The following is a 21,575-nucleotide window of genomic DNA, read 5'->3' as shown; positions in this document are numbered from 1 at the left end:
ATCAGTGATATTATTACAGATTTCATATTCTCCCTCAGCCAATACTACTGAAACGCTAGTATTTTTACTCTGCCAGAAAAAAATTAGTGCAACCTCTGCATACAATACGCTTAAAGTTTCCAAAAATCTAAACCTGGAATCATGGAAAAATTGGATTTCAAAATACAGAGTATAATTTGATTTTTGTGTGTGTTCTGTATGCGGTTAACCCCTGTTTTTGCTGTAGCTCACTCTTAAGTTCATTAGCGCCTTAGCCTAGACTCGCATCACTTTTTGTGTGTACGCTCGGTGTATACATCGGGGAAATCTCCTGACAGAGCTTTGACTTAATGGCAGACGTAAGCCTAGTAGTTGCCTCCATCCTGCCACTATATGTCATACCCTGCGAGAAAGGAAGGATGGAAAGATGTTGCAAGCTACATGTCTTCATCCTGCTCCCTCCTGCTGAGCGAAGCGATCAACGGAGGCAATAGTAGCCTTTGGGGAACGGATGTAGTGCATTGCATCCCTCCTCCACTCTCGCTGAGCAGATACATTGCTCAGAAGGAAGGGGAACCCAGTGATGTAAGGACAGTGACTTTTTTTAAGTTCCAAAAAAGTCTTAGCACATAGACCAGCAGGGGACTGGAGTAAGTCTGAGACTTTTTGCAAAAGTGTCAAGTAGTGAATCTGGCTTTGCACAATGTGGCACTACCAGTAACTCTATGTTTAGGCCAGATAAGAGTGGTATATAGTCCTTTTTAGCAGTGAAAAGTCTCAAAAACCCTCAATGTAACTACTATGAGACTTTTTTACACCAAAAAAATCCCAGGAAAACCAATGATAAATAGCCCCCAATGAGCCAGACCCTCTTGGTCAGGCATTTATTCTCTATATTGTTGTAGTTTTCCTAAATTATTTTTCCATGTCTGTGTTTGTATAGCATGGCTTCATGGCTTTGTTTTTCTTTCAGCTTATGATCGATACTCCAACAAGTCCGGTAACAAGTGGACTTCCATTATTTTTTGTCATAACAGTAACTGCCATTAAACAGGTACATTTGATTTTATACAATCTGTAAATTTAATTTCATGGGTATTGCATTTTTGGAAGGATTAAAGATTACATGACTGATAGTAACAGTTGATAGGATAAATGGTTATGACAGTCGGTGCCACAGAGATGAATAGAGAAGAAGGGCACATATGAGACCAGCGAGGACTGTAAAACGGAGCCCTGTCCAAGGGTATCCCACCTCCTTTCTCTGGGAGTCAATAATGTACCCACTTTTATTTTTTAAGAAATTGATTTGTGGAGTCAAACCACAAAAAGTAGCAGGCACCCATCTGTGCATGGAGCAGTAAAAGCCTAATCCCATTCTGCCATGAGGACTGCTGCAACTCATGAAAACATTTCCAGTTTGTATTTTTGCATTTTTTTGAAGTATGAATTTATCTAGCAGACTTGTTAACGTGAGGTTAGACAGAGTTATTGAATATTGTGGTCTCTGAACATGACGCATAACAAATTATACTAGAAGACATATCATTCAAATTCTTGTTTTACTTATTGCAGAAACCTCATGAGAAAATAACGTTTATTGTATACTAATGTCTTCTTACAGGCAGCGATTGTATAACTTCCTGACTTCTTTTCATGTCACTAATGTATCTCACAAGACTAGTGCCTTTTTTTCAACCCTCCCCAAACTGGACATACAATAAATAGAACATGGAAAGGGTCAACACTGCTGACCAATCCAACTTACAGTACAAAAATAAGATTTGCATGTTATACGTTAACAGTATTGGCCGATTCTAATTCATGTATTTCACATTGATAACAAAATAACAGAATAACCCTTCTACATAGGGCTATGAAGACTGGCTGCGGCACAAAGCAGACAATGAAGTCAACGGAGCTCCAGTGTATGTTGTCAGAAGTGGGGGCCTTGTTAAGACCAGATCAAAAAACATCAGGGTATGTATTGTTTTACACTGGATCTTTGTTGTACATAATGACAATCCTTTAAATAAAATGTTTTTTATTTTTTGCTTACAACTTTTTTCTTTCCATAGGTTGGGGACATTGTACGTGTAGCCAAAGATGAAACATTTCCTGCTGATCTTGTGCTCTTATCCTCAGACAGAGTTAATGGTTCATGTCATGTGACCACTGCAAGTCTGGATGGAGAGACAAATCTCAAGGCAAGTTTTATAGATAGCTTTCATTTTTGACAAAATTAAACAATCCTCACGTTCAGTGTAGATAGGTGTAAATTATATTGTTAATTTCTGATATGGTAATGTACACAATTAATTTTCAAAGTTTATCTTTAGAATAGCAAATAACTTGCTTTTTCGTGGGTCCCCAGAAGTGGGACATCCATAGATTCATTGTTCCCTCAAATGAAGGTCACACGTTACGCTATGATGTTAATAGAGATAACCTGGTGCAGTATTTCGCTACTTCCTTCTGTGCCAGACAATGAATTGAGGCGCAGTGCAGACACTTAACCTGCCACTCCATTCATTTATGGTAGAACCAGACCCTTTTCTCTTGATCTGTTATAACCTACTCATCAGCAGGATATCACCTATGCTGCGAGTAGGAGGTGCCCAGAATCTCTGAATTCTCTGGTTTATGTACCATAGCACCCCATGAATCGGTAGCTTTAGAAACAATAAATTGAAGGAATCATTTTGCCTATGACTTTGATTCTCCGGTCCAACCTCACAATTATAATTTGGTTATAGTGAATGTCACCAGCAAAGGAAAATAGTTTTTTTTTACCCAGAAAATATAAATGGGTAAGAAAGCGGAGAAACATTTTGGTTTTATTGAGTCAAAAAGAAAATTAGTAATACATTCTGCACTCCTAGCCATTCTGTAGTACCATATATACTCGTGTATAAGCCGAATTTTCCAGCACAAAAAATGTGCTGAAAAACGGCCCATCGGCTTATACACAAGTCAATAGCGATAGTCAATGGACTTAATAAAATAAAAAAATATAAAAATAATAAACTTATATACTTGCCCTCCGGTGGCCCCGATGCGCAGCGCTGCTCCCCCGATGTCATCGTGGCTCGTCTTCTGGCTTCCCGGCTCCTCTTCTTGCTTCAGCGCCCGTCTTCTGTAACATTGTGCTGGGCGCTGCCATGTTTTTCGCCCGGGAGAGAACAATGGCGGCGCCCAGCACGATGTTAGAGAAGACAGAAGACGAGCGCAGAAGCCACAAGAGGACCCGCACGGACATTGGGGGAGCAGCGTTGCGCATAGGGGCCACCGGAGGGGGAGTATATACGTTTTTAGTTTTTTTTAAATTCTGGGCAGGCTGTATTACTACTGGGGGGCAGGCTGTATTACTACTGGGGGGCAGGCTGTATTACTACTGGGGGGCAGGCTGTATTACTACTGGGGGGCAGGCTGTATTACTACTGGGGGGCAGGCTGTATTACTACTGGGGGGCAGGCTGTATTACTACTGGGGGGCAGGCTGTATACTACGGGGGGCAGGCTGGGCTGGCTGTATACTATAGGGAGCTGGCTGGCTATATACTGGGGGGGTCTGTGACCAATGCATTTCCCACCCTCGGCTTATACTCAAGTCAATAGGTTTTTCCAGTTTTGGTGGTAAAATTAGTGGTCTCGGCTTATACTCGGGTATATACAGTAGTTTTGTTTGGGTGCTTGGGATTACTACCATGTTGTAGAACCAGGTTCTTATAGATTTTGGCTGTTGAGAAAATGATTTCACGTTTGAATACTTTGGTCTGCAAAGGAGTTCAAAGGTATCCAGGTCCCGTGGTTACCTAAGCCCAAATCCTCCCACTAACATCCCTGAAAATGTGTATGAGTAATCTATGCTAATAAGCTATTGTAGTGCTTTGCATTTTGACCAATCATCTCTACTTTGGCTTTGTTAAAAGGTTATTGTTCCCAAAGTTCAGATGTAATTTTGCCTAAACTGCTTGAGCTCTGAGATTTTCTTTCCAAAAAAAATTAAAAATTGTGCAGCTTTTATTCTTTTGTGCTGTCATGAACTTGAACATTTTAACTCACTACCTGAAAGTAGCTCTTGAGCTTTTTCAGCTTTAATAAGTATTTCAGGGTCTGGTAGTTGGAGATTCATCTGGGATGTCCATTTATGAAAAGATTGTTAATAATCTAGAATGTTTTCTCCTTAGGGCACATTCACACATGCTCACCACCTCCCCTCTCCATAAAAAAACAGCCACAGACTGCCGCACACACAAGGAAAGATAGAGCATGCTCTGTGGGGACGTATATCTCGCCGCAATAAGTCTCCCAGACGAACGTGTGCACGAGGCCTTCTATTTAAATTCCTATGGAATACATTCCTATGGGTGCATTTCATTTTTCACACACGTCTTCATTGTGACGGTGTTCATATTGGCATGTTTTTAACATATCATTTTGAGACTTTCTAGGGACCAAATGTTTTTATTATCTTCTGATACCACCTCTCAGAATTTCTATGGTTTTATGTATTTCATTTTTCTTACAATATCTGGATTAAAATTCCATTCCCTCAGCAGATTTGTTTTGCTACATATGTAAATATACTAAAAAGAAGGCCTGTATTTACCCACTTTGAAGATTTCCACTGAACATATTGGGGTTTTTATAACTTCTTTATAACTATGGTTTGCTGCATATTAGTAAAACTGCTCCATCATAACTTACTCCGAGAACCTCAGCCTTATACTGGCTTACCAGACAGCGTTCCTAAAATGTTACACATGGGAATCATTCAGATAATCATTCTTTAATAATATATGAACTATTCTCTTGTCGGTTACTGCCACTTTGTTATTGCAGCCTACATATTAAATCCCTTTAGTTCTGTTTAGACACATTTTGCTGTCTCAGAAACCGCAATTTTACAGTCTGTGGCCAACCTGGACACTTTAAAAGCCGTGATAGAATGTCAGCAGCCTGAAGCAGATCTTTACAGGTAAGCCCGTTCTGAAGGGGTTTTTTTCTTCATGTGTCTGAATTTAATGGGTCTTGACAGGAAGAAGTCTGATTTCATGACAGTACATTTTTGCAACAAAAATTTTAAATCATTTTTTCTCTCTTTTTTTTCTGCTTGTGGCCATCAGGCTACTGTAAAGCATGTCACTAAATGCTGTTACTAGAACAGAGACGATAGAATAAAAAAAAATAAAGGTTAATAATGAAATTTAAAAAATTTGATACATTAATCTGTGAAAAATGAGAAATCTCTACTGCCAGCTGAATTGAGGATAAATATGATACACCAAATATTGGTGGTAATAATTCTATGTAAATGTTTCTTAGGTTTGTTGGAAGAATAACCTTGCGGGAACATTCAGAAGATATTGTAAGGTAATATCCTTGATTGTTCTTTGTTTTACTGTCTATGCTGGACACAGAGAGTGATATGCATAAAAATGATTGTAAATAAAGTAAAATGTAAGAATCTAAAAATGTAGGACAAAGAAATGATATTAACAATAATTGGACAACGAATGACAAACTGATGTCTGTCTGAATTTCATAATATTGAAATCTATTTGGTAAAAAATGTGTTTAGTCTATAAATCTGTTCTCTGGAAACCCCTGCACGCCATCTTCCCTCTTAAAAGGCCAATATTTAACCCCCTAGTGACTACACATAAAGGTTTCTATGTTGGTCACTAATGGGCCTTCAGGTAGTCTAATTGCTAGTGTAAGTTTGGAATGTGGGAAGTGAAAAACTGATAGGATCCTGGTTCTGATAAGGTTAATCCATATCGGTTATCTTCTCCTGGATACTGTAGTGATGCAAAATGAATGAAGGAGATGCATATACAGTTGCTTCTATGTATAAGATTATTAATTTGTTTTTTTTGTATGACAGACCTCTTGGACCAGAAAATCTTTTACTTCGTGGGGCGAGGTTAAAAAACACAAAGGAAATTTTTGGTATGTTTTGTTAAATGCTTTAACCATATGACATGTATTAACAGTCAGCTCTCACACGGACCCATGGAAGCCGCATCTGTATGTTTGAACCTATAGAAATACATGGTACTGTTCGCTAGCCCATTGAAACAAGGCCTAGCACACATCCAAAACAATGGCTGTGCGCCGGACCATTAGACAGAGTTCAATACAGCTGAGTTGTGAAACGCTGTGTTAGATGGAATTATTTGCCCAGACCTTATTTGTGGTTTGGGGGCTAAGAAGTTTGCATGACGCACAGGGGGAAATTTGTCAATCTGTCTGCTCCAAAGCCATGCTTTTTGCCACATTTATTAAATGTTTTGGAAAAACAAAAAAACAGCTAAAAGAAGAGCAGATCCTGCCAAAGGGGACACACACCAGCATGTCAGTGTGTCTTTTTAACAGTCTTTGATTTTAGTGGTAAATGTCCTTTAAATCTATGTATTAATTTATGCTTCCATTCCTTCCTTTTCCACTGTGTTTTGAAATGTCCTATTAAAACAGTATCCTGCAAATCTTCTATAGTGTGGACACTGGGTTGTGCTGCACTCATGTCATAGGCTTGTCACTGTTAGGTTCCAGCTGAATGTTAAGGTTGGCTCCCCCTGCTGACTGGAAGCAGCTATAACTCTGGGGCTCAGGACAGGCCTATGACACTACCCATTCTGTATGTGATAACATAGCACTAGCCAAGCCTTATTGTGGTGAGACGACTTTAAAATGCAATTCTTTTGGTTTTGTCCACGGTCATTGATGATAGGTTTACTTATCTGTCCTCCTGTTCAGTATTTGTTTGTTTTTACATGTATAGCTTCCTGCACACTTTTTGAAGTGGGTCTTATCCATTCATGAAAATTCTCTGTAGGGCTTATTTTGAAGCAAAGAGGATAGCAATAGAAAGAAATGCATGAGCATTATTTTTACCAATGCACTTTAAGGATTGCTTATAACAATCAGATTTATCAACATTTGGGGAATTTAAAAATAAATGTGCACCACCTTCACACTGCCAGGCAAAATCAGAAAAGTATTACAAAGAGTACAAAATAATGTCCTTTTCTACTTAAAATATTGAAAGCGGACAAGGGGGAGACCAAATAGCGCTCATAGTAGTAGTATTGTAGTTGCACAAAAAAAGTAGTTGTGGGTGCACAAAAAGGGGATTGAAATAATGCTCACCAAATTGAGTTATGCTAGATTTGGTTGTTTGGTGCTGGTTTACGTGCCTCCAGGTGCTGCCTTAAGACACGGTTGACACATCGGTCTGGATTCGGCTTGGATGGATATAGGAGGGGTTGTCGGAATTGGCGCACACCGGTATTCATATGATGGAGAGATTTGTAGTGGAAAACCTTTTTATTTGGTATCTCAGGAACATCCATTCTGTATCCATCTGTATCCATCCTTTTTTTACTTAAGGAAGACCTGTGGCCATAATTTTACCACCCTGACTAACAATGCCTACTGATAAAGGGTTACAAGTCCTCCCCATATCACCTAAGGGTGATGGTACACGTGACGTTTTTGGCCCATTTTTAAGCAGTCCGTCAAAAAATGCATGTGTTAAAAACCGCATCCTTTATGAAAAACGCATGCATTTTTTGAAAACTCATCTGTTTTTGACAGGTTTGACCAGTTATCTTAATTGAAACTGGTCAAAAACGCTTGCGCTTTCAAAAAAACAGACGTTTTTTGACAGACTGCTTAAAAACGGGCCAAAACCACGTTTAAAACGCCGCATGTGCCGTCACACTAAGAGTGGGGAGGGTTGGATTAACCTAAGAATGGAGTTGGTACAAGATCAGCTAAAGGTGAGCGTGGTAACAAGCATACATATTGGTGAGCCATGTGTAATCTACCAATGTCCTTGTAAATTTATTTTATTTTTTTTTAAACTGTTGCTTAATTTAACGTTTAACCTAACCATTAATTGTAAAAAATGAGATGCTAGAACTGACTGAATTGCTCCTTTTTCATGTACAATTACCTTTGTCTACATGTTTTATAATAGGTGTTGCTGTATATACTGGGATGGAAGCGAAAATGGCATTGAATTACAAGAGTAAATCACAAAAGAGATCTGCAGTGGAAAAGTATGCCATCCTATCTTTCCCCTAAACAAGAACCTCAAAGTGCTAGTACAGTTCAATGCATTATTAAACACTTATTTACATTAAATGCAATATATGCACTTTTATTAATGTAGACCTTTTTTCTCCTTTGACACAGAATCTTTCTGTAAATACAATCTTTTTAAATATTTATTTATTTTACGACTCCAAAAAATTGTGTAGAGCCCCATTCATAGCTAGAACTACACACACACTCTCATTGTGGGTTGAGAAACTTCCACTCCCCCTTTATAGTGCTGCAGTCCTTTGTTACAGGTGAGCAAGTCACCTTCGACTTTCTCTTTAGCAGGGTAGGTCTCGCACACCAGCTACAATGGGCATGTAAGGTTGGTTCATCTGTTGGGGATGGGATGAATTGGACTAAAGGAGCCTCTGATGCAGATTTGAACTTCACCTTAGACCCCTTGCGCACGTTTTCCCCGGCTACATGCTACCCGTACAGCACCGTTTTGAATACCGGTAGCACACCGCCACATTCACTTCAATGGACAATGCAGTAATTTATTTGAATGGCCACATTGCCATCGTATCAGAGAAGTGCTGCTGCGCTGGCAAACAATGTCCTATCTTTTGACGATTTTTATGGTGCATCCTCCCAGCTTCCTTTGGAGAAGGGAAGGGTGAGCAGTACACAGAGCCAAGTGTATAGGACCTTAAGCGCACATCAGAAAATCATAGCAGAAAATCACTGAGCAGAAAATCATAGCATATGTCCCTAGACACTGATTTGTCAAGTAGATTATTTTTAAGCGTCTATCATCAGTATTGACCAAACAAAGCTGCAGACATCTGTGTGACCATTCTTTTTGTGTTTAAATAGCAGCAGGACTGTGAAAACTGCATTTATGTTCTAGCACAGCAGTGCTTTGAGACCCTTTGCATTCAAGCTCAGTCCTCGATTTGTCCCCTCCCGTGATATCCAACCAGAAACCTGATAGTGATATCAATTAGAGCAGAGGGCAGGGGCAGTGCTGAGATCTCACACACAAGTACACAAAGGACAAATTCATTAGTAGTTTAGGCAGATTTGGGGCACTTGTGTTCCCCAGTTCAACTGCTCTTAGGGAATGTCTGATAGTTGGAATCCCCAATCTATGTGGATTCTGTGGTTAGATAAATGTTTTATAAAATTAAACTTCTCTGTAAGTGGTTTATACTATAGTTTGTGCTTGTTTGGTTTTACTAAATGCTTGTTTTATATTGAACTTTGTTGGTGGATTGTGTTCTCAATATTTAATGACTTGATTTATCTTAGGTCTATGAACTCCTTCCTTCTTGTGTACCTGATTATTCTCCTATTTGAAGCGATTCTTAGCACGATCTTGAAATATGCATGGCAAGCAGAAGAAAAATGGGATGAACCATGGTACAACCAAAAAACAGAACATGACAGAAATAGCAGCAAAGTATGTGTTAAGTAATCTTGCACAATATTTTCACATGAGTTGTCATAAGAAGGTTGAATTTAAAATTGTACCACCCCCCACCCCTGTGCTCCTTCCTTTTGCATTTGTACCAGGATGCATAGCTGATAAGCAGAAAAGATTTAATGAGCTCATTATATTAAAGAATTTTACCATCCTAGATAATAAAAATGTCTTTGGGCGCCACCTCTGATAATTTTCATGTAAAGGACATTGCCGCATCAACAGTATGCTAAAATCATTCTTAAAAAAAAGCTACTAAATCATGTAAATTTACATCTTTATATATACATTGGATTTTTTTCCCTATTTTCTTAACGTCTCAAAAAACAATATCTATATCTGTGATGCACTTAAAGAGATCCTGTCAGGCAAATTTACACCCCAATATATACTAAATCTAATTTCATAAACTGCCATTAGAAAGCAACATTGTCCCCTCTATATTTCTGTAAACTTAAACAATCAGGTCCTTAAGCAGCCTGACATGCTGTTCCTCCTATATACTACTTGTGCAGCTGATGTCTGTGTCTCTCACACAAACACTAGCAATGCTTTACCATATTACATTACACACAGTCTTAAGCAGGAAGAGGCGAGGGGATGGATAACAGCGGTGACATCACTTTCTCTCTCCATGTGCACAGGCTCATTTACATAATAAAGAGAAGATGATTTTAAAATGAATAATGTATGAATTAACTAGAAAAAAGCTGGAATTGTGAGCTGCTCAAACAGGTAGTAGTGATAAAATTAGTTATAGGACACCTGTCATCAAGTCTCTGTAATTGTTTAATTGCTCTGTTTCTTAGAATATGTTTTATTTCCTAATGCTTTCAAAAATATATATTGTTTTTTTACGCACCTATTGCTTTTGTCTTTTTCAGATTCTAAAATTCATCTCAGATTTTTTGGCATTTTTAGTGCTTTATAATTTTATCATCCCCATTTCACTTTATGTAACGGTGGAGATGCAGAAATTCCTGGGGTCGTTTTTTATTGGTTGGGACCTTGATCTCTATCACGAAGAAAGCAATCAGAGAGCACAGGTTAATACATCTGACCTGAATGAAGAGCTTGGACAGGTAACGTTCTTCTGTTATTTTCTGTCATATTTATCTTAAAAATGCCCTGTCACTCCTCTTCTAGTGCTCCCGTTTCACACTCGGCCAAAAGATTACTTTAAATAGGCATATTTTTCTGGCCTATCTAAAGTTTCATAATTATTGCTGAGCCCCCTGTACGCAAACATGCTTGGTTCATTTAAACTGACCTGTTTGATTGTCAGATCCAACCTAACTAGCGCAGTCCAGTGGACAGGAGTCCTTGCATCATAGAAATATGATGCAAGGACTTCCTGTCTGTCTACGACAAATGTGGCAACACTATAACAGTGTTCTGGTAAATAGTGGACCTGCAGATGCCACCATTCACAGATCAACCACAGTTCTGGGGACAGCATTCAGTTCACCACAGTGATATATAATTCAAGGGGTCACTACTCCCCCATTAAACAGCAGAGTCAAATTTTATTTCTATGTTCCCAGGAGTCTCGTGTTTGGTCCGTGAATCATGATTCGCAGACTGACCTTGTTCCATTGAAACCTCCTAAAGACTTAACTTAGGCTGCATTCACACTACCGGAAGAGGGACGTATATACGGCCGATATACGTCCCCCATAGACGGCAATGGGCGCGCGGCGCCCTGCGGGAGCGGTACGGTGCAGCACACGTGCGGCACCGTACTGTTCCGTGGCCCGTGAAAAAATAGGACATGTCCTTTTTTTTCAGGGCATACAGCGCTGTGCGCCATATATCCCTATGGAGAGGGGCGGGGGTGAGCAGCGCTCTCCCCGCGCGCTGCCATGTGCCCGCCGTGCTACGGTACGGCAGGCACCGGTCATGTGAATCCAGCCTTATACTGTGTAGTTTGACCTTTTATACAATAATACACTATTGTTTTATTTGCTTCATTTTCGTTTAATTTTATTTTCTGTAAATCGAGCTGTCTCTTCTGTAAAGCAGCTGATATCATCTCAGACTTGCCACCTTCCATCCTAAGACCTCTGTCAGGAGAATGAATAGTAGATATAATGTTACAATGGCCTTCCAACCACATTTCAATTCCTGTTCAGTAAGTGTTATGTTCATGTGGCTCATTTGTTTCAGAAATCCCCTTGATTAAGATTGTTTTATTCTGGTAAATATGGTTATTTCTGCAGCAAGCACATGTACAGGCGGTCCCCTACTTAAGAACACTCGACTTACATACGACCCCTAGTTACAAACGTACCACTGCATATTGGTAATTTATTGTACTTTAGTCCTAGGCTACAATGATCAGCTGTAACAGTTATCAAATGTGTCTGTAATGAAGCTTTAGTGTTAATATTGATTCTTATGACAATCCAACATTTTTTAAATCCAATTGTCACAGAGACCAAAAAAGTTCTGTCTGGGATTACAATGATAAAATATACAGTTGCGACTTACATACAAATTCAACTTAAGAACAAACCTACAGACCCTTTCTTGTATGTAACCCGGGGACTGCCTGTAGTGTTGGTAGAGTTGGTGTCTTCTCTGCACACTGTTGGACAGGAAGTGCCTGCCTGTAGTTATCTCCCCTTCTGCCCCTCCCCCTGCAGTACATGCAGTATTCATGTGAGTGAATCTGCCTGACCATAGTCAGGAGTTTATGGTCGTATCCAGGGACAACCAAAATATTAACACCAGGACTGATAGAGACAGGTTGGAATTATATCTGTAAAATGCTGTATTTTGTCAATAACAGTGAATTACAGAATGTTATTTTATTATCCTGAGTATATTTAAGAATCTTGTCTCTGGGAATACCCTTTTAGAGAAGAATTGTCAGAGTGCTCTGCATTGCTTAATTATATCAGGGGGATGTCTGACTTTGGGCTTCCACCAACACAGTTTTACAGATGTCTGCAGCTGAGATGCTGTGGATACTTTGTTTTCTGATTCCTACCTATCACTGGATGGGCCTTGGGATAAAATGGGCCAGTGACATTGACAGAGTTACTGACAAGGTTTAGAAAGATATACTGGATGCGGTTCTGACCTGTTTCTGTTTCTAGTGAACCATGTATATTGTACTATTGTACTCTTACACAAAATGGTGCACCGCACTGAACAAACCGATCTTATACACATATTCTGGGCTTGCCCTGCTTTAGAACATTTTTGGAATCAAGGGTTTGGTCTGTTAAAAAAAAAGGTTTATTTATTTTTTTAAATCACTACTATCCAGCTGTTCCCTCTTGTGGGTAGCTTAGGATATGTTTGTGTGCTACCCCTAACAGATATTCAAAAATGTAATGAATCTAAAGTCTTATATCAGACTTGCAAGCTAATTGCGTCTTATTGGTTAGATATATCTTCCCCTAATTATCAAGAATTGCTAAAGCATTTTTTCACACCATACAAAATTGAAATATATTTATTTATTCCTAACAAAATGCCATGAAAATGTTTGAGTGTCGATGGCGCAAAAGATATATAGACCTGGTTCACTTCTGTGCCACTTCTTGGGGAAGATTGTATTTGTGTATCTATGTGTGGTCTATATTACCATGTTTGTGTAAACTGTTAAAATTATTTTATTAATTTCTTCTTTGACTGACGCTCTGTTTCTTCAAATTTTGACCTGAGTAGACATCTAGTTCCCTCATGTGCACTTATGCCCTTACCAGAATGCTGTCCCACACAGTACATGGTATATTTAGCAGTGAGCACTGTGTGGGAAACCTTTCTTCTCACCATTGCATTTCCATTTTTTACCAATATACTTTCTGTATCAATTGGTCATGTTTTTCTAGATCTCTACTTGCTATGATTCCATAGAAAGCTTCTATGTTTACTTCCATTGGACACAAATCTGACAATGGTCACAGAGGAGAACAGTTCATTAATATCAGAGAGAGTAATCAGAGCTGTGGGTTATAACGAGCTGCACATCTGTGTGACCATTTCTGTCCACTGGAACATAGAAGCTTTCTATATAAGGACAGCAAGCAGAGATCTAGAAAACTGTAAGTAATTGATACATTGGTTACACTTCAAACCATCTCTCTGTTTGCTTTATAGACATCTATTTTCTACAACGTCTGATCCCTACATCCCTGCAAGAAAGTCTTCTGTTTGCTTTACTTTTGTAACATCTTGTATATTTTTAAGACATAGCGAATGCTTAATAAAGATTTCTCTTTCATGCTTCTTCTTTTTACAGATAGAATATGTATTCACAGACAAAACTGGGACATTGACAGAAAATGAAATGCAGTTCAGAGAATGTTCAGTAAATGGGATCAAATACCAGGAGATCAACGGGAAACTTGTTCCAGAGGGAGTCACTGTAGACTATGTTGATGGAGCCTCGACAAGCTTGGTAGGAAAACTGGTAGATTATGCAACAGACTTTCCGTTCACAACCATTACATGTCAAGTATGCCAAACTCTGCAGTAACCCATGCAGACAACTTAACCCCTGTCCTTAGGGTAAGGAATACATAATTTGTAATTGTCTAGATGTTGGGAATCCCATGAACACATCACTCAACATTAATCACACCGGGTGCTGAAGTAGGTTACAACACCATCCAGATAATGTCAAAGAAACTTGGTAAGTCCTTAAAGGGAACCTGTCGGCAGAAATTGACCTAATAAACCATATCCATTATGTTTCTAAGCAGCTTCTAGATTATGTTTCTCTCATGGCCCAATGCGGTGGCATCATCCAGAAAATCTACTTTGAAGTGAGTTGTAAACTGGTTGTATAAAGTTGAGGTGGAGATTTTAGCACTGAAGTCAAGCTCTATCTTCCTCAGAAAGCTCCTTCCCTGTAACATGAAGGTCCTGCATCCAGAGACATCACTAACCAGATCTCTTGAGGTCTTCACCTTGACTTCAGTGTTATGATCTCCACCCCCATGACTTTATACGACCAGTTTAACTCTCACTTCACAGTAGATCATTGTGCATGATGTCCCCGCACTGCGAAATGAAAGAAACCATAACTAGAAGGTGTCGTGCTGCCTGACAATATACTGGTAGTGATTTCTTAGGACAATTGCTGATGACAGGTTCCCTTTAATAGATACATGTTCACAGCAGTATTTTTTTTATTTAGGTGAATGTGGACCGACAATCCAAACAATAAATGCAATGTTTCAGTCTATGTACATCAGGCTCTGTATGAGAATGAGAGCGTGTACTATCGGAAAAATAAACAAACATATACAACATAAAAATTCATAGAATCATTGATCATAGGACATAACAGTGATATACAGCTAATAGACTAAGTAGCCATGTAGTGGTTGACAACGCAATAGGGTCATGGAGTCGCATGGCAATGCATCAATAATGAACATTTCTATCGTCGGTATATATGGCTGTAGATAAAACATAAAGAATATTTAGTATGGGACGTGTAAACTTCATGTAGTAGTATGCATAAAGGATATGGCACAAGCTATCAGCGTTAATATATATGTAGGCTAGAGTGGAGACATATATATGAAGTATGGTACATAAAGTAACGTGGTATTTATAATATACTTGCTGGATTGCAAGGTATAAGAGAGTAGAAAACACGGTACTTTGACCCTTTCCTATATACATTCTTAAATTACCACAATTATACTACACACTATCCATACCATATCACCTATACTACCCATAGCATACCATATTGCATATCGCCTATACTATCCATACCAATTCATATAATAATTATAATAATTCCTTTATTTATATAGCGCACACAGATTACACAGCACTACACAGAGTTTGCCAAGTTGCTCTTTGTCCCAAATGGGGCTCACAATCTAATCAACCTATTATTATGTTTTGTATGTCACTTATACTACACTACATTTTTGTCACTCATGCATTCATATAGCTTTAACACCACATTTTCCCACGTTTCCATTTATATCCGGTCCTTAAACAGTCCCATGCACTACGAACTCCTCATATATCCTTTCCTATATTTAGCTTTGTTCCCTGCGTGATCGCTAGGGGCACTAAGCACACACTTGCGTTCCACGTTGGAGGCCACAATGGAGCTGGAACGTCGCTTCTGGTTTCTGGCCCATTAGCTTTTTATAGCAGCGATCGCACAGAATGCCAGCTAGCTATATCTATAACCCCTAGCTATATCCACCTCTATATATGTCCCCACTCTCATAAAATCTGATAGATTGAGCCATATCCTTTATGCATATTACTACATGAAGTTTATGCTTCCCTTGTTCATATAGACTTTACAAATTGTTGTCATTGGGTCCATGACCCTACTTATTCTATCATGTTGTTGACCACTCTATGGCTCCTATCATTATTGTATGTAATAAGTCTCTGAATTTTTGTTTATTATTCTTTTACAGTGCCAGATGAAGGTCTGATGTATATAGACTGAAACGTTGCATTTATTGTTTGAATTACCGTTCCATATTCACCTGAATAAAAAATACTTCTGTGAAAATGTATCTATTAGGAAGTGACAAGTTCCTTTTGACATTTCATTTCTTTGGACTTGCTATAAATTGTTTTTGTGAATAAAACCCTTTAAATCACAGCTTTGGTGGCTGGCTTGTCTTACAGACTGCCTTCAGTCAGAATAAGGTTATATAACAGTTTACAGATTGTAGACTATTGAGGGGGTTACAAGCTGGTACTGTAGAAGTGCCAACTAGTGGTCAAGATCTAGAAATTTTACTTTCCTTAGTATACTGTTGGGGTATGTTCTTATTTGACACAGTTGTCCATGAAAACCAAGCGGCTGTCCCATCCATATCTCTAGGAGATGTAGAAATACCTGTATTTTGCTGCTTAAAGGAAATGTACCATCAAAATCAAGCCTGATAAACCAGGGGCACTTACTGTGGTGACTGTGGTGATGTTCTTAAAGTTGAAAATTATGCTAAAGGGCAGTTCCCACAGCCCCTCCATGCTGCAGATTAACAGGCTTTTACACTGTCTCACCCTTCCTCTGTGGTCCTGCTTGATGCCCCCCTCCTTCTGCCTGATATAATTTCACAGCCACACAGGAAGTTTTAGCACACAGTGTAACCGCCTGTGATTCTGCAGTACAGTGGTTCTCTGAGAACCGCTCTGTAGCCTTTAAGGCTCATTAACATAAAAGTTGATTTAAGAATGAAGGTGTCGGATAATAAATATAAGATCATCTGTGACCACAGTCAAAGTCTGGTTTATCCATGCTTCATGGTAGAATTCCTTTAAAGAACTCAATTCCGATATTACATATCCAAGGCTTTATAGTAAAGAAGATTTCTATACCAAATCCAAAGTTAATATAAACCTTAACGTTTTCAGACGTTAGAAGAAGAACTTTTCTTCAAAGCAGTCTCCTTATGCCACACTGTGCAAATAAGTCATGATTTGTCAGATGATTGTGTTGATGGATTGCGGTTCTCCAATGGAATATCGACACAACTGGAATATTATGCATCGTCGCCTGATGAAAAAGCATTAGTTGAAGCTTCTAGAAGGTGAGTGCAAAAATCAGGGTTTATCTCTTATTCTTAAGAATTTTTTTTCCTGTGGAAATTAAACATTTTAAAAGTTCTTAAAGTTACATGATGCTAAAGGAAGAAAGATTGTAAACCATGCACAATAACATGCTGGTGTGTGCCCCCTCTGGAAGGATTCATTTTTCTTTAAGCTTTTTATGCTTTCGTTTTTAAGAATATAAAAGGTTTAAAAATGATGCAAATTAACCTGAGGGGCTCTGGGCTCCATAAGTCTTAATGGAACCTGCAGCCCCACAAGTACATTGGCATAATTTTTAAAGCCTTTTATTCCTAAAATTAAGGGCATAAGAAGCTTAAAGGAGGGTGGATCCTGCCATAGGGGGCACACCAGTATGTCAGTGTGCATGGTTTACAGTCCCTCATCCTGCAGATTTCCAATGATTGTTTTTATTTGTTCTCTTTTGATCATAGAATGGGTGTTGCATTTTCGGGCACCAATGGTGATGTTATGGAAATCAAAATTCTTGGCAAGCTGGAAAGGTAACATTTTATACTAAATGTAAAATATCACAACAATAAGTCAAGCAATTTGTGTTTAGGGAAAATGTGCTGTAACAATTTGAGGATGAATTTCAGACAGTAGTGTTTTCAGTATTTTCTCCACTTCGGTTTTTGTTCTTAAAAATATTTTACAAGTTTCAAGGGAGTAATACAGTAGTCAGAGGTTGCATTAACGCCTCACCACGCGTCATAGACGCGTGATGAGGCGCCATTACCTCCCAAAATAATTGCCATGCGTAAAGTTACGCTTGGCAATTATTCCCTGTAGCGCCAGGCCGCTCAGCGGGACACGTGACTAAGGGGCGGGCCGAAGAGACCCGGAGTGAGAGCACCAGCCCCGGGGGAGACATGTAGGCCGCGAAGCTGCTGCTCCCCGTCCTGCTCCAACTCTCCCTGCCCGCAGCTGCCTGCGTTTATGTGATCGACGGGACCGGGTGAGCGTGTGCTGTGTGAGTGTAGTGTGTGTGCTGTGTAGTGTTTTTGTGTGCAGTGTGTGTGCTGTGTGCGGTGTATTACCGAAATTTTCATACTCCTCCTTGGGTAAAAATACTCCTCAAAAATGGTTAGAGGAGTATTTTTACCCTTCTGAAAAAATGTTAGTGTGACCTCTGACAGTAGTAGTTGCTTTTTGGAAAAAATTGTAAACAAGTGTTTGGAGCTTTTCATATAGGTTTGTTCTTGAATTTTCCAGTTTGTGAAAATGATGATTTGTATCTATTTGTTTTAAGGTACAAGCTTCTTCATGTGTTGGAGTTTGATGCTAATCGACGTAGGATGAGTGTCATTGTTGATAGTCCTTCAGGTTCGTGGATATTTTGAAGGCTATATAGATACTATGAACAAGAGGAGAAAAGGGGGTTTCTATTATTGTTAGCAGTTATTTTTTTAGATCAGTGTTTGTTTCTTTACTCACTCACTTTACTGGTTTATCTCTCTTCGCACTGATATCTGTGTTCACTGCACTTCCTCTGCAGATGCTGCAGAGAAACCTTGCTCATGATGTACAAAAGCTATACGGATGTTATAGTAGCAACATACTATGTATGTGTATGTCAATTAATTTCTTTTCTTTTTTTTTCTTTCTTTTTTTTTTCCCTTTTTCTAGGACAAAAGATACTTTTTACCAAAGGAGCTGAATCTTCTATCCTTCCTCATGCAAAAAGTGGGGAAATAGATAGAACAAGACTTCATGTCGATGAGTTTGCTATAGTAAGTTATGTTTCTTGTACCGTACTATTACATTTGCCAATATCGCTCAGAATATGCTGCTGATTGTGTACATTCTTTTTCTAGAAAGGGCTTCGAACATTGTGCGTGGCTTGTAGGAGGTTCACACCAGAAGAGTATCAAGAAATAGATCAACGTCTTCACGATGCCCGTACTGCTTTACATCAAAGGGAAGAGCAACTGGCTGATGTTTTTAACCTTATTGAAAAAGACCTGGAGTTACTGGGAGCAACTGGAGTAGAAGACAAGTAAGAAACCCTGTATGGGGACTTGCAAGGACTGTTAACAGCAAGCGTCTGTTCAAGCTCAATACTTGTACAGGCCTTAAATTCCTCATATAAATACAAGTGACTTTCCTTTTCTGTATACATTTAATGTTTTTGGTATGGGGTTTTATCTTTGCAATCTGATTTTAGGCTCCAGGATAAGGTCCAGGAAACAATTGAGGCACTCCGATTGGCAGGAATAAAAGTGTGGGTGCTGACAGGAGACAAACACGAGACAGCTGTCAGTGTCAGCTTATCCTGTGGACATTTCCACAGAACTATGAATATTCTTGAACTTGTTCAACAAAAATCAGACCGCGAATGTGCTGAGCAACTGCGACAGCTTGATAGGCGGTAAGTGATCAAGTTGCATTTGTAGTTCTTTGCCAATTGTCAACATTTATGGTTGTCTAAAATAATTGCTTTGACCTCTGTGAAGGCCTCATATAAAAGACTTTTAATGTCTGCTGTGAGATAGCCGGACATACGCCAGCTAGCTCACTGCTGCCATTGAGGTCTATTGTGCATGGTCATGGAACAAGGAACACACATTGTCACCCAGCTTGCTTAAGAGATTGTAGGGTTGAGGCTTTCTCACCTCTCCCATCTCCACCTGGCCATAGTGGGCCGAAAACCAACCTTGTTTTGCCCCATTTTGCAGACCAGTAGGTGTGCATACGGGGAAATTGGGATGAAGCTAAGTTCCAGATTGCAACAGTTTAATGGTGTTATTAATTAAGTTCTTAAAGGGGTTTTATTTTAATGTAAATTGCCTGTCCTCAAGGTTATTGATCACAATGATTGATCACAGGCAGCCATCAGACTGGGGAATTGCAGGTCCCCCCCAATATGCCTAATTTACTAAAGACTTTCAAAATCAGTTAGTCCTGTAAGCTAACGAGAACTCCTACCTATCAGACATTTATAAGGGTTAACAGTATCAAAATATAACGCCTTTATTTTCCACTTGTTTCCATTAGTGTAATAGAACTTTAACAGCTTGCGTTTACCACATTTACACATTTTAAATCATTTTTCATTGTTGGTTTATTTAGACTGAAAGAAGATCATGTGATCCAACACGGTCTAGTTGTTGATGGAGCTAGCCTTTCTCTTGCACTCAGGGAACATGAAAAACTATTTATGGAAGTATGTAAAAACTGCTCAGCAGTGCTGTGCTGCAGAATGGCACCATTACAAAAAGCAAAGGTATGATGAAAAAAATCAGATATGTGTCATACATCCTGACAGGGTGTCATCTGTATGGCCTAAGACTTATTTGAGATGTCCTCTCTTCAGAGGGCTATCACTTCACACCCGTACCACCTAGAATGTCACTTTTTTTCACTCTGAAACGGGAGAATATCCTCTTTCATATGGATCGTAATATATCCGGTTCTCTGCCACCTAGAAACATTTTAAGGTTTCTAAGTGAGAATTTCAGATGCGATTTTTATAAATAAAAATCACTCCAAACACCCCATTAACAGTTAATATCTCTGGTTCCCTGGCACCTAGAAACATATGAAAGAGGAGATTTTCCTCTTCAGAGGAAAAATTTTAAGTGAGATTCTAGGTGCCACGGTTACAAAGTTATAGCCGTCTGAGAAGTGCCTCTCCCTCCTTTCCCCCCAGCTTCTTGGCTAGTAGGATGCAGGGAGAATTTGGAGGAGGTTAGAGGAGCTTCTCACACCTCACAGATAAAGTAAATATTAGTTTTATATGTTGATAAATTATGATAAGGATAAAAATATATTTTATTGCATTTGAAATGCATTTTCTTTTTAATAATTTGTGTTTGTAACAAAGTTGCATGTTGATGGTATGGTCTGTCAACTATTAATAAAAAAAATAGGTTTTAGGGGGTACCTTTACTTTTTAATCCATCTTATTGCTCTATTTTGATGGTTGTGACGGTCTTAAAATTTCTGGCTGCAAATTTTTGGATATTTCAGAACATAGAGCTATGAGGTATCTGTGAACTCTACACATGTCCACCTATGAGATGTGAAGCTAAATAAATTCTGTTTGGGAAATATTTTTTGCCATCCAAGTCAATTTTTATGCATTTTTAATTTCGAAAAGGAGACAAGTGAATTTCAGAAATGATGTGGTTTATTTAGTATAATTCTTTGATGTAATTTTGGTTTTATTCGCATGTGTCAAAATGGTAACAATTGCTCTGACCAATAACGTGACAGCATGTCAAGAAATACCTGTAAGGGAAAGGGTTAAATGTTTTTTGAATTCTCATTTCCTCTTTTCCCCCCAGGTGGTAAGGTTGTTAAAAATTTCTCCTGAAAAACCTATCACACTTGCCATTGGTGATGGTGCAAATGATGTTAGCATGATACAAGAAGCTCATGTTGGCATAGGTAAGGTCATGAGTTTTTTCTTGCGCTAGTCAGTTTCTTGTGGATAAATGCCATTCTAATTTGCATTGTGTGATAAGGAAGTACATTAAGTCATTTTAGTACATATGTTGCAC

General features: G+C 38.9%; 1 protein-coding gene across 8 annotated transcripts in view; it reads left to right on the top strand.

The window, feature by feature from the left end:
• The window catches only part of ATP11B (ATPase phospholipid transporting 11B (putative)), an 88,487-nt gene that overhangs the window by 32,260 nt on the left and 34,652 nt on the right, over positions 1 to 21,575 (top strand). For all 8 annotated transcript variants that reach the window (XM_072142727.1, XM_072142723.1, XM_072142725.1 and 5 more), the window contains exons 4-21: positions 953 to 1,033; positions 1,852 to 1,959; positions 2,058 to 2,186; positions 4,856 to 4,959; positions 5,307 to 5,354; positions 5,869 to 5,933; positions 7,966 to 8,047; positions 9,342 to 9,492; positions 10,398 to 10,595; positions 13,766 to 13,924; positions 16,876 to 17,051; positions 17,505 to 17,573; positions 18,323 to 18,396; positions 18,700 to 18,803; positions 18,888 to 19,069; positions 19,238 to 19,441; positions 20,143 to 20,296; positions 21,360 to 21,462. In XM_072142727.1, the coding sequence (XP_071998828.1) occupies positions 953 to 1,033; positions 1,852 to 1,959; positions 2,058 to 2,186; positions 4,856 to 4,959; positions 5,307 to 5,354; positions 5,869 to 5,933; positions 7,966 to 8,047; positions 9,342 to 9,492; positions 10,398 to 10,595; positions 13,766 to 13,924; positions 16,876 to 17,051; positions 17,505 to 17,573; positions 18,323 to 18,396; positions 18,700 to 18,803; positions 18,888 to 19,069; positions 19,238 to 19,441; positions 20,143 to 20,296; positions 21,360 to 21,462 (2,191 nt within the window). The remainder of the gene's footprint in view (positions 1 to 952; positions 1,034 to 1,851; positions 1,960 to 2,057; positions 2,187 to 4,855; positions 4,960 to 5,306; positions 5,355 to 5,868; positions 5,934 to 7,965; positions 8,048 to 9,341; positions 9,493 to 10,397; positions 10,596 to 13,765; positions 13,925 to 16,875; positions 17,052 to 17,504; positions 17,574 to 18,322; positions 18,397 to 18,699; positions 18,804 to 18,887; positions 19,070 to 19,237; positions 19,442 to 20,142; positions 20,297 to 21,359; positions 21,463 to 21,575) is intronic.

This window comes from Engystomops pustulosus, chromosome 3 (genome assembly GCF_040894005.1).
Source record: "Engystomops pustulosus chromosome 3, aEngPut4.maternal, whole genome shotgun sequence".
Classification (NCBI taxonomy): domain Eukaryota; kingdom Metazoa; phylum Chordata; class Amphibia; order Anura; family Leptodactylidae; genus Engystomops; species Engystomops pustulosus.
Note: the sequence above shows the minus strand (reverse complement) of the source record. Positions and strands in the feature narration are given on the sequence as shown.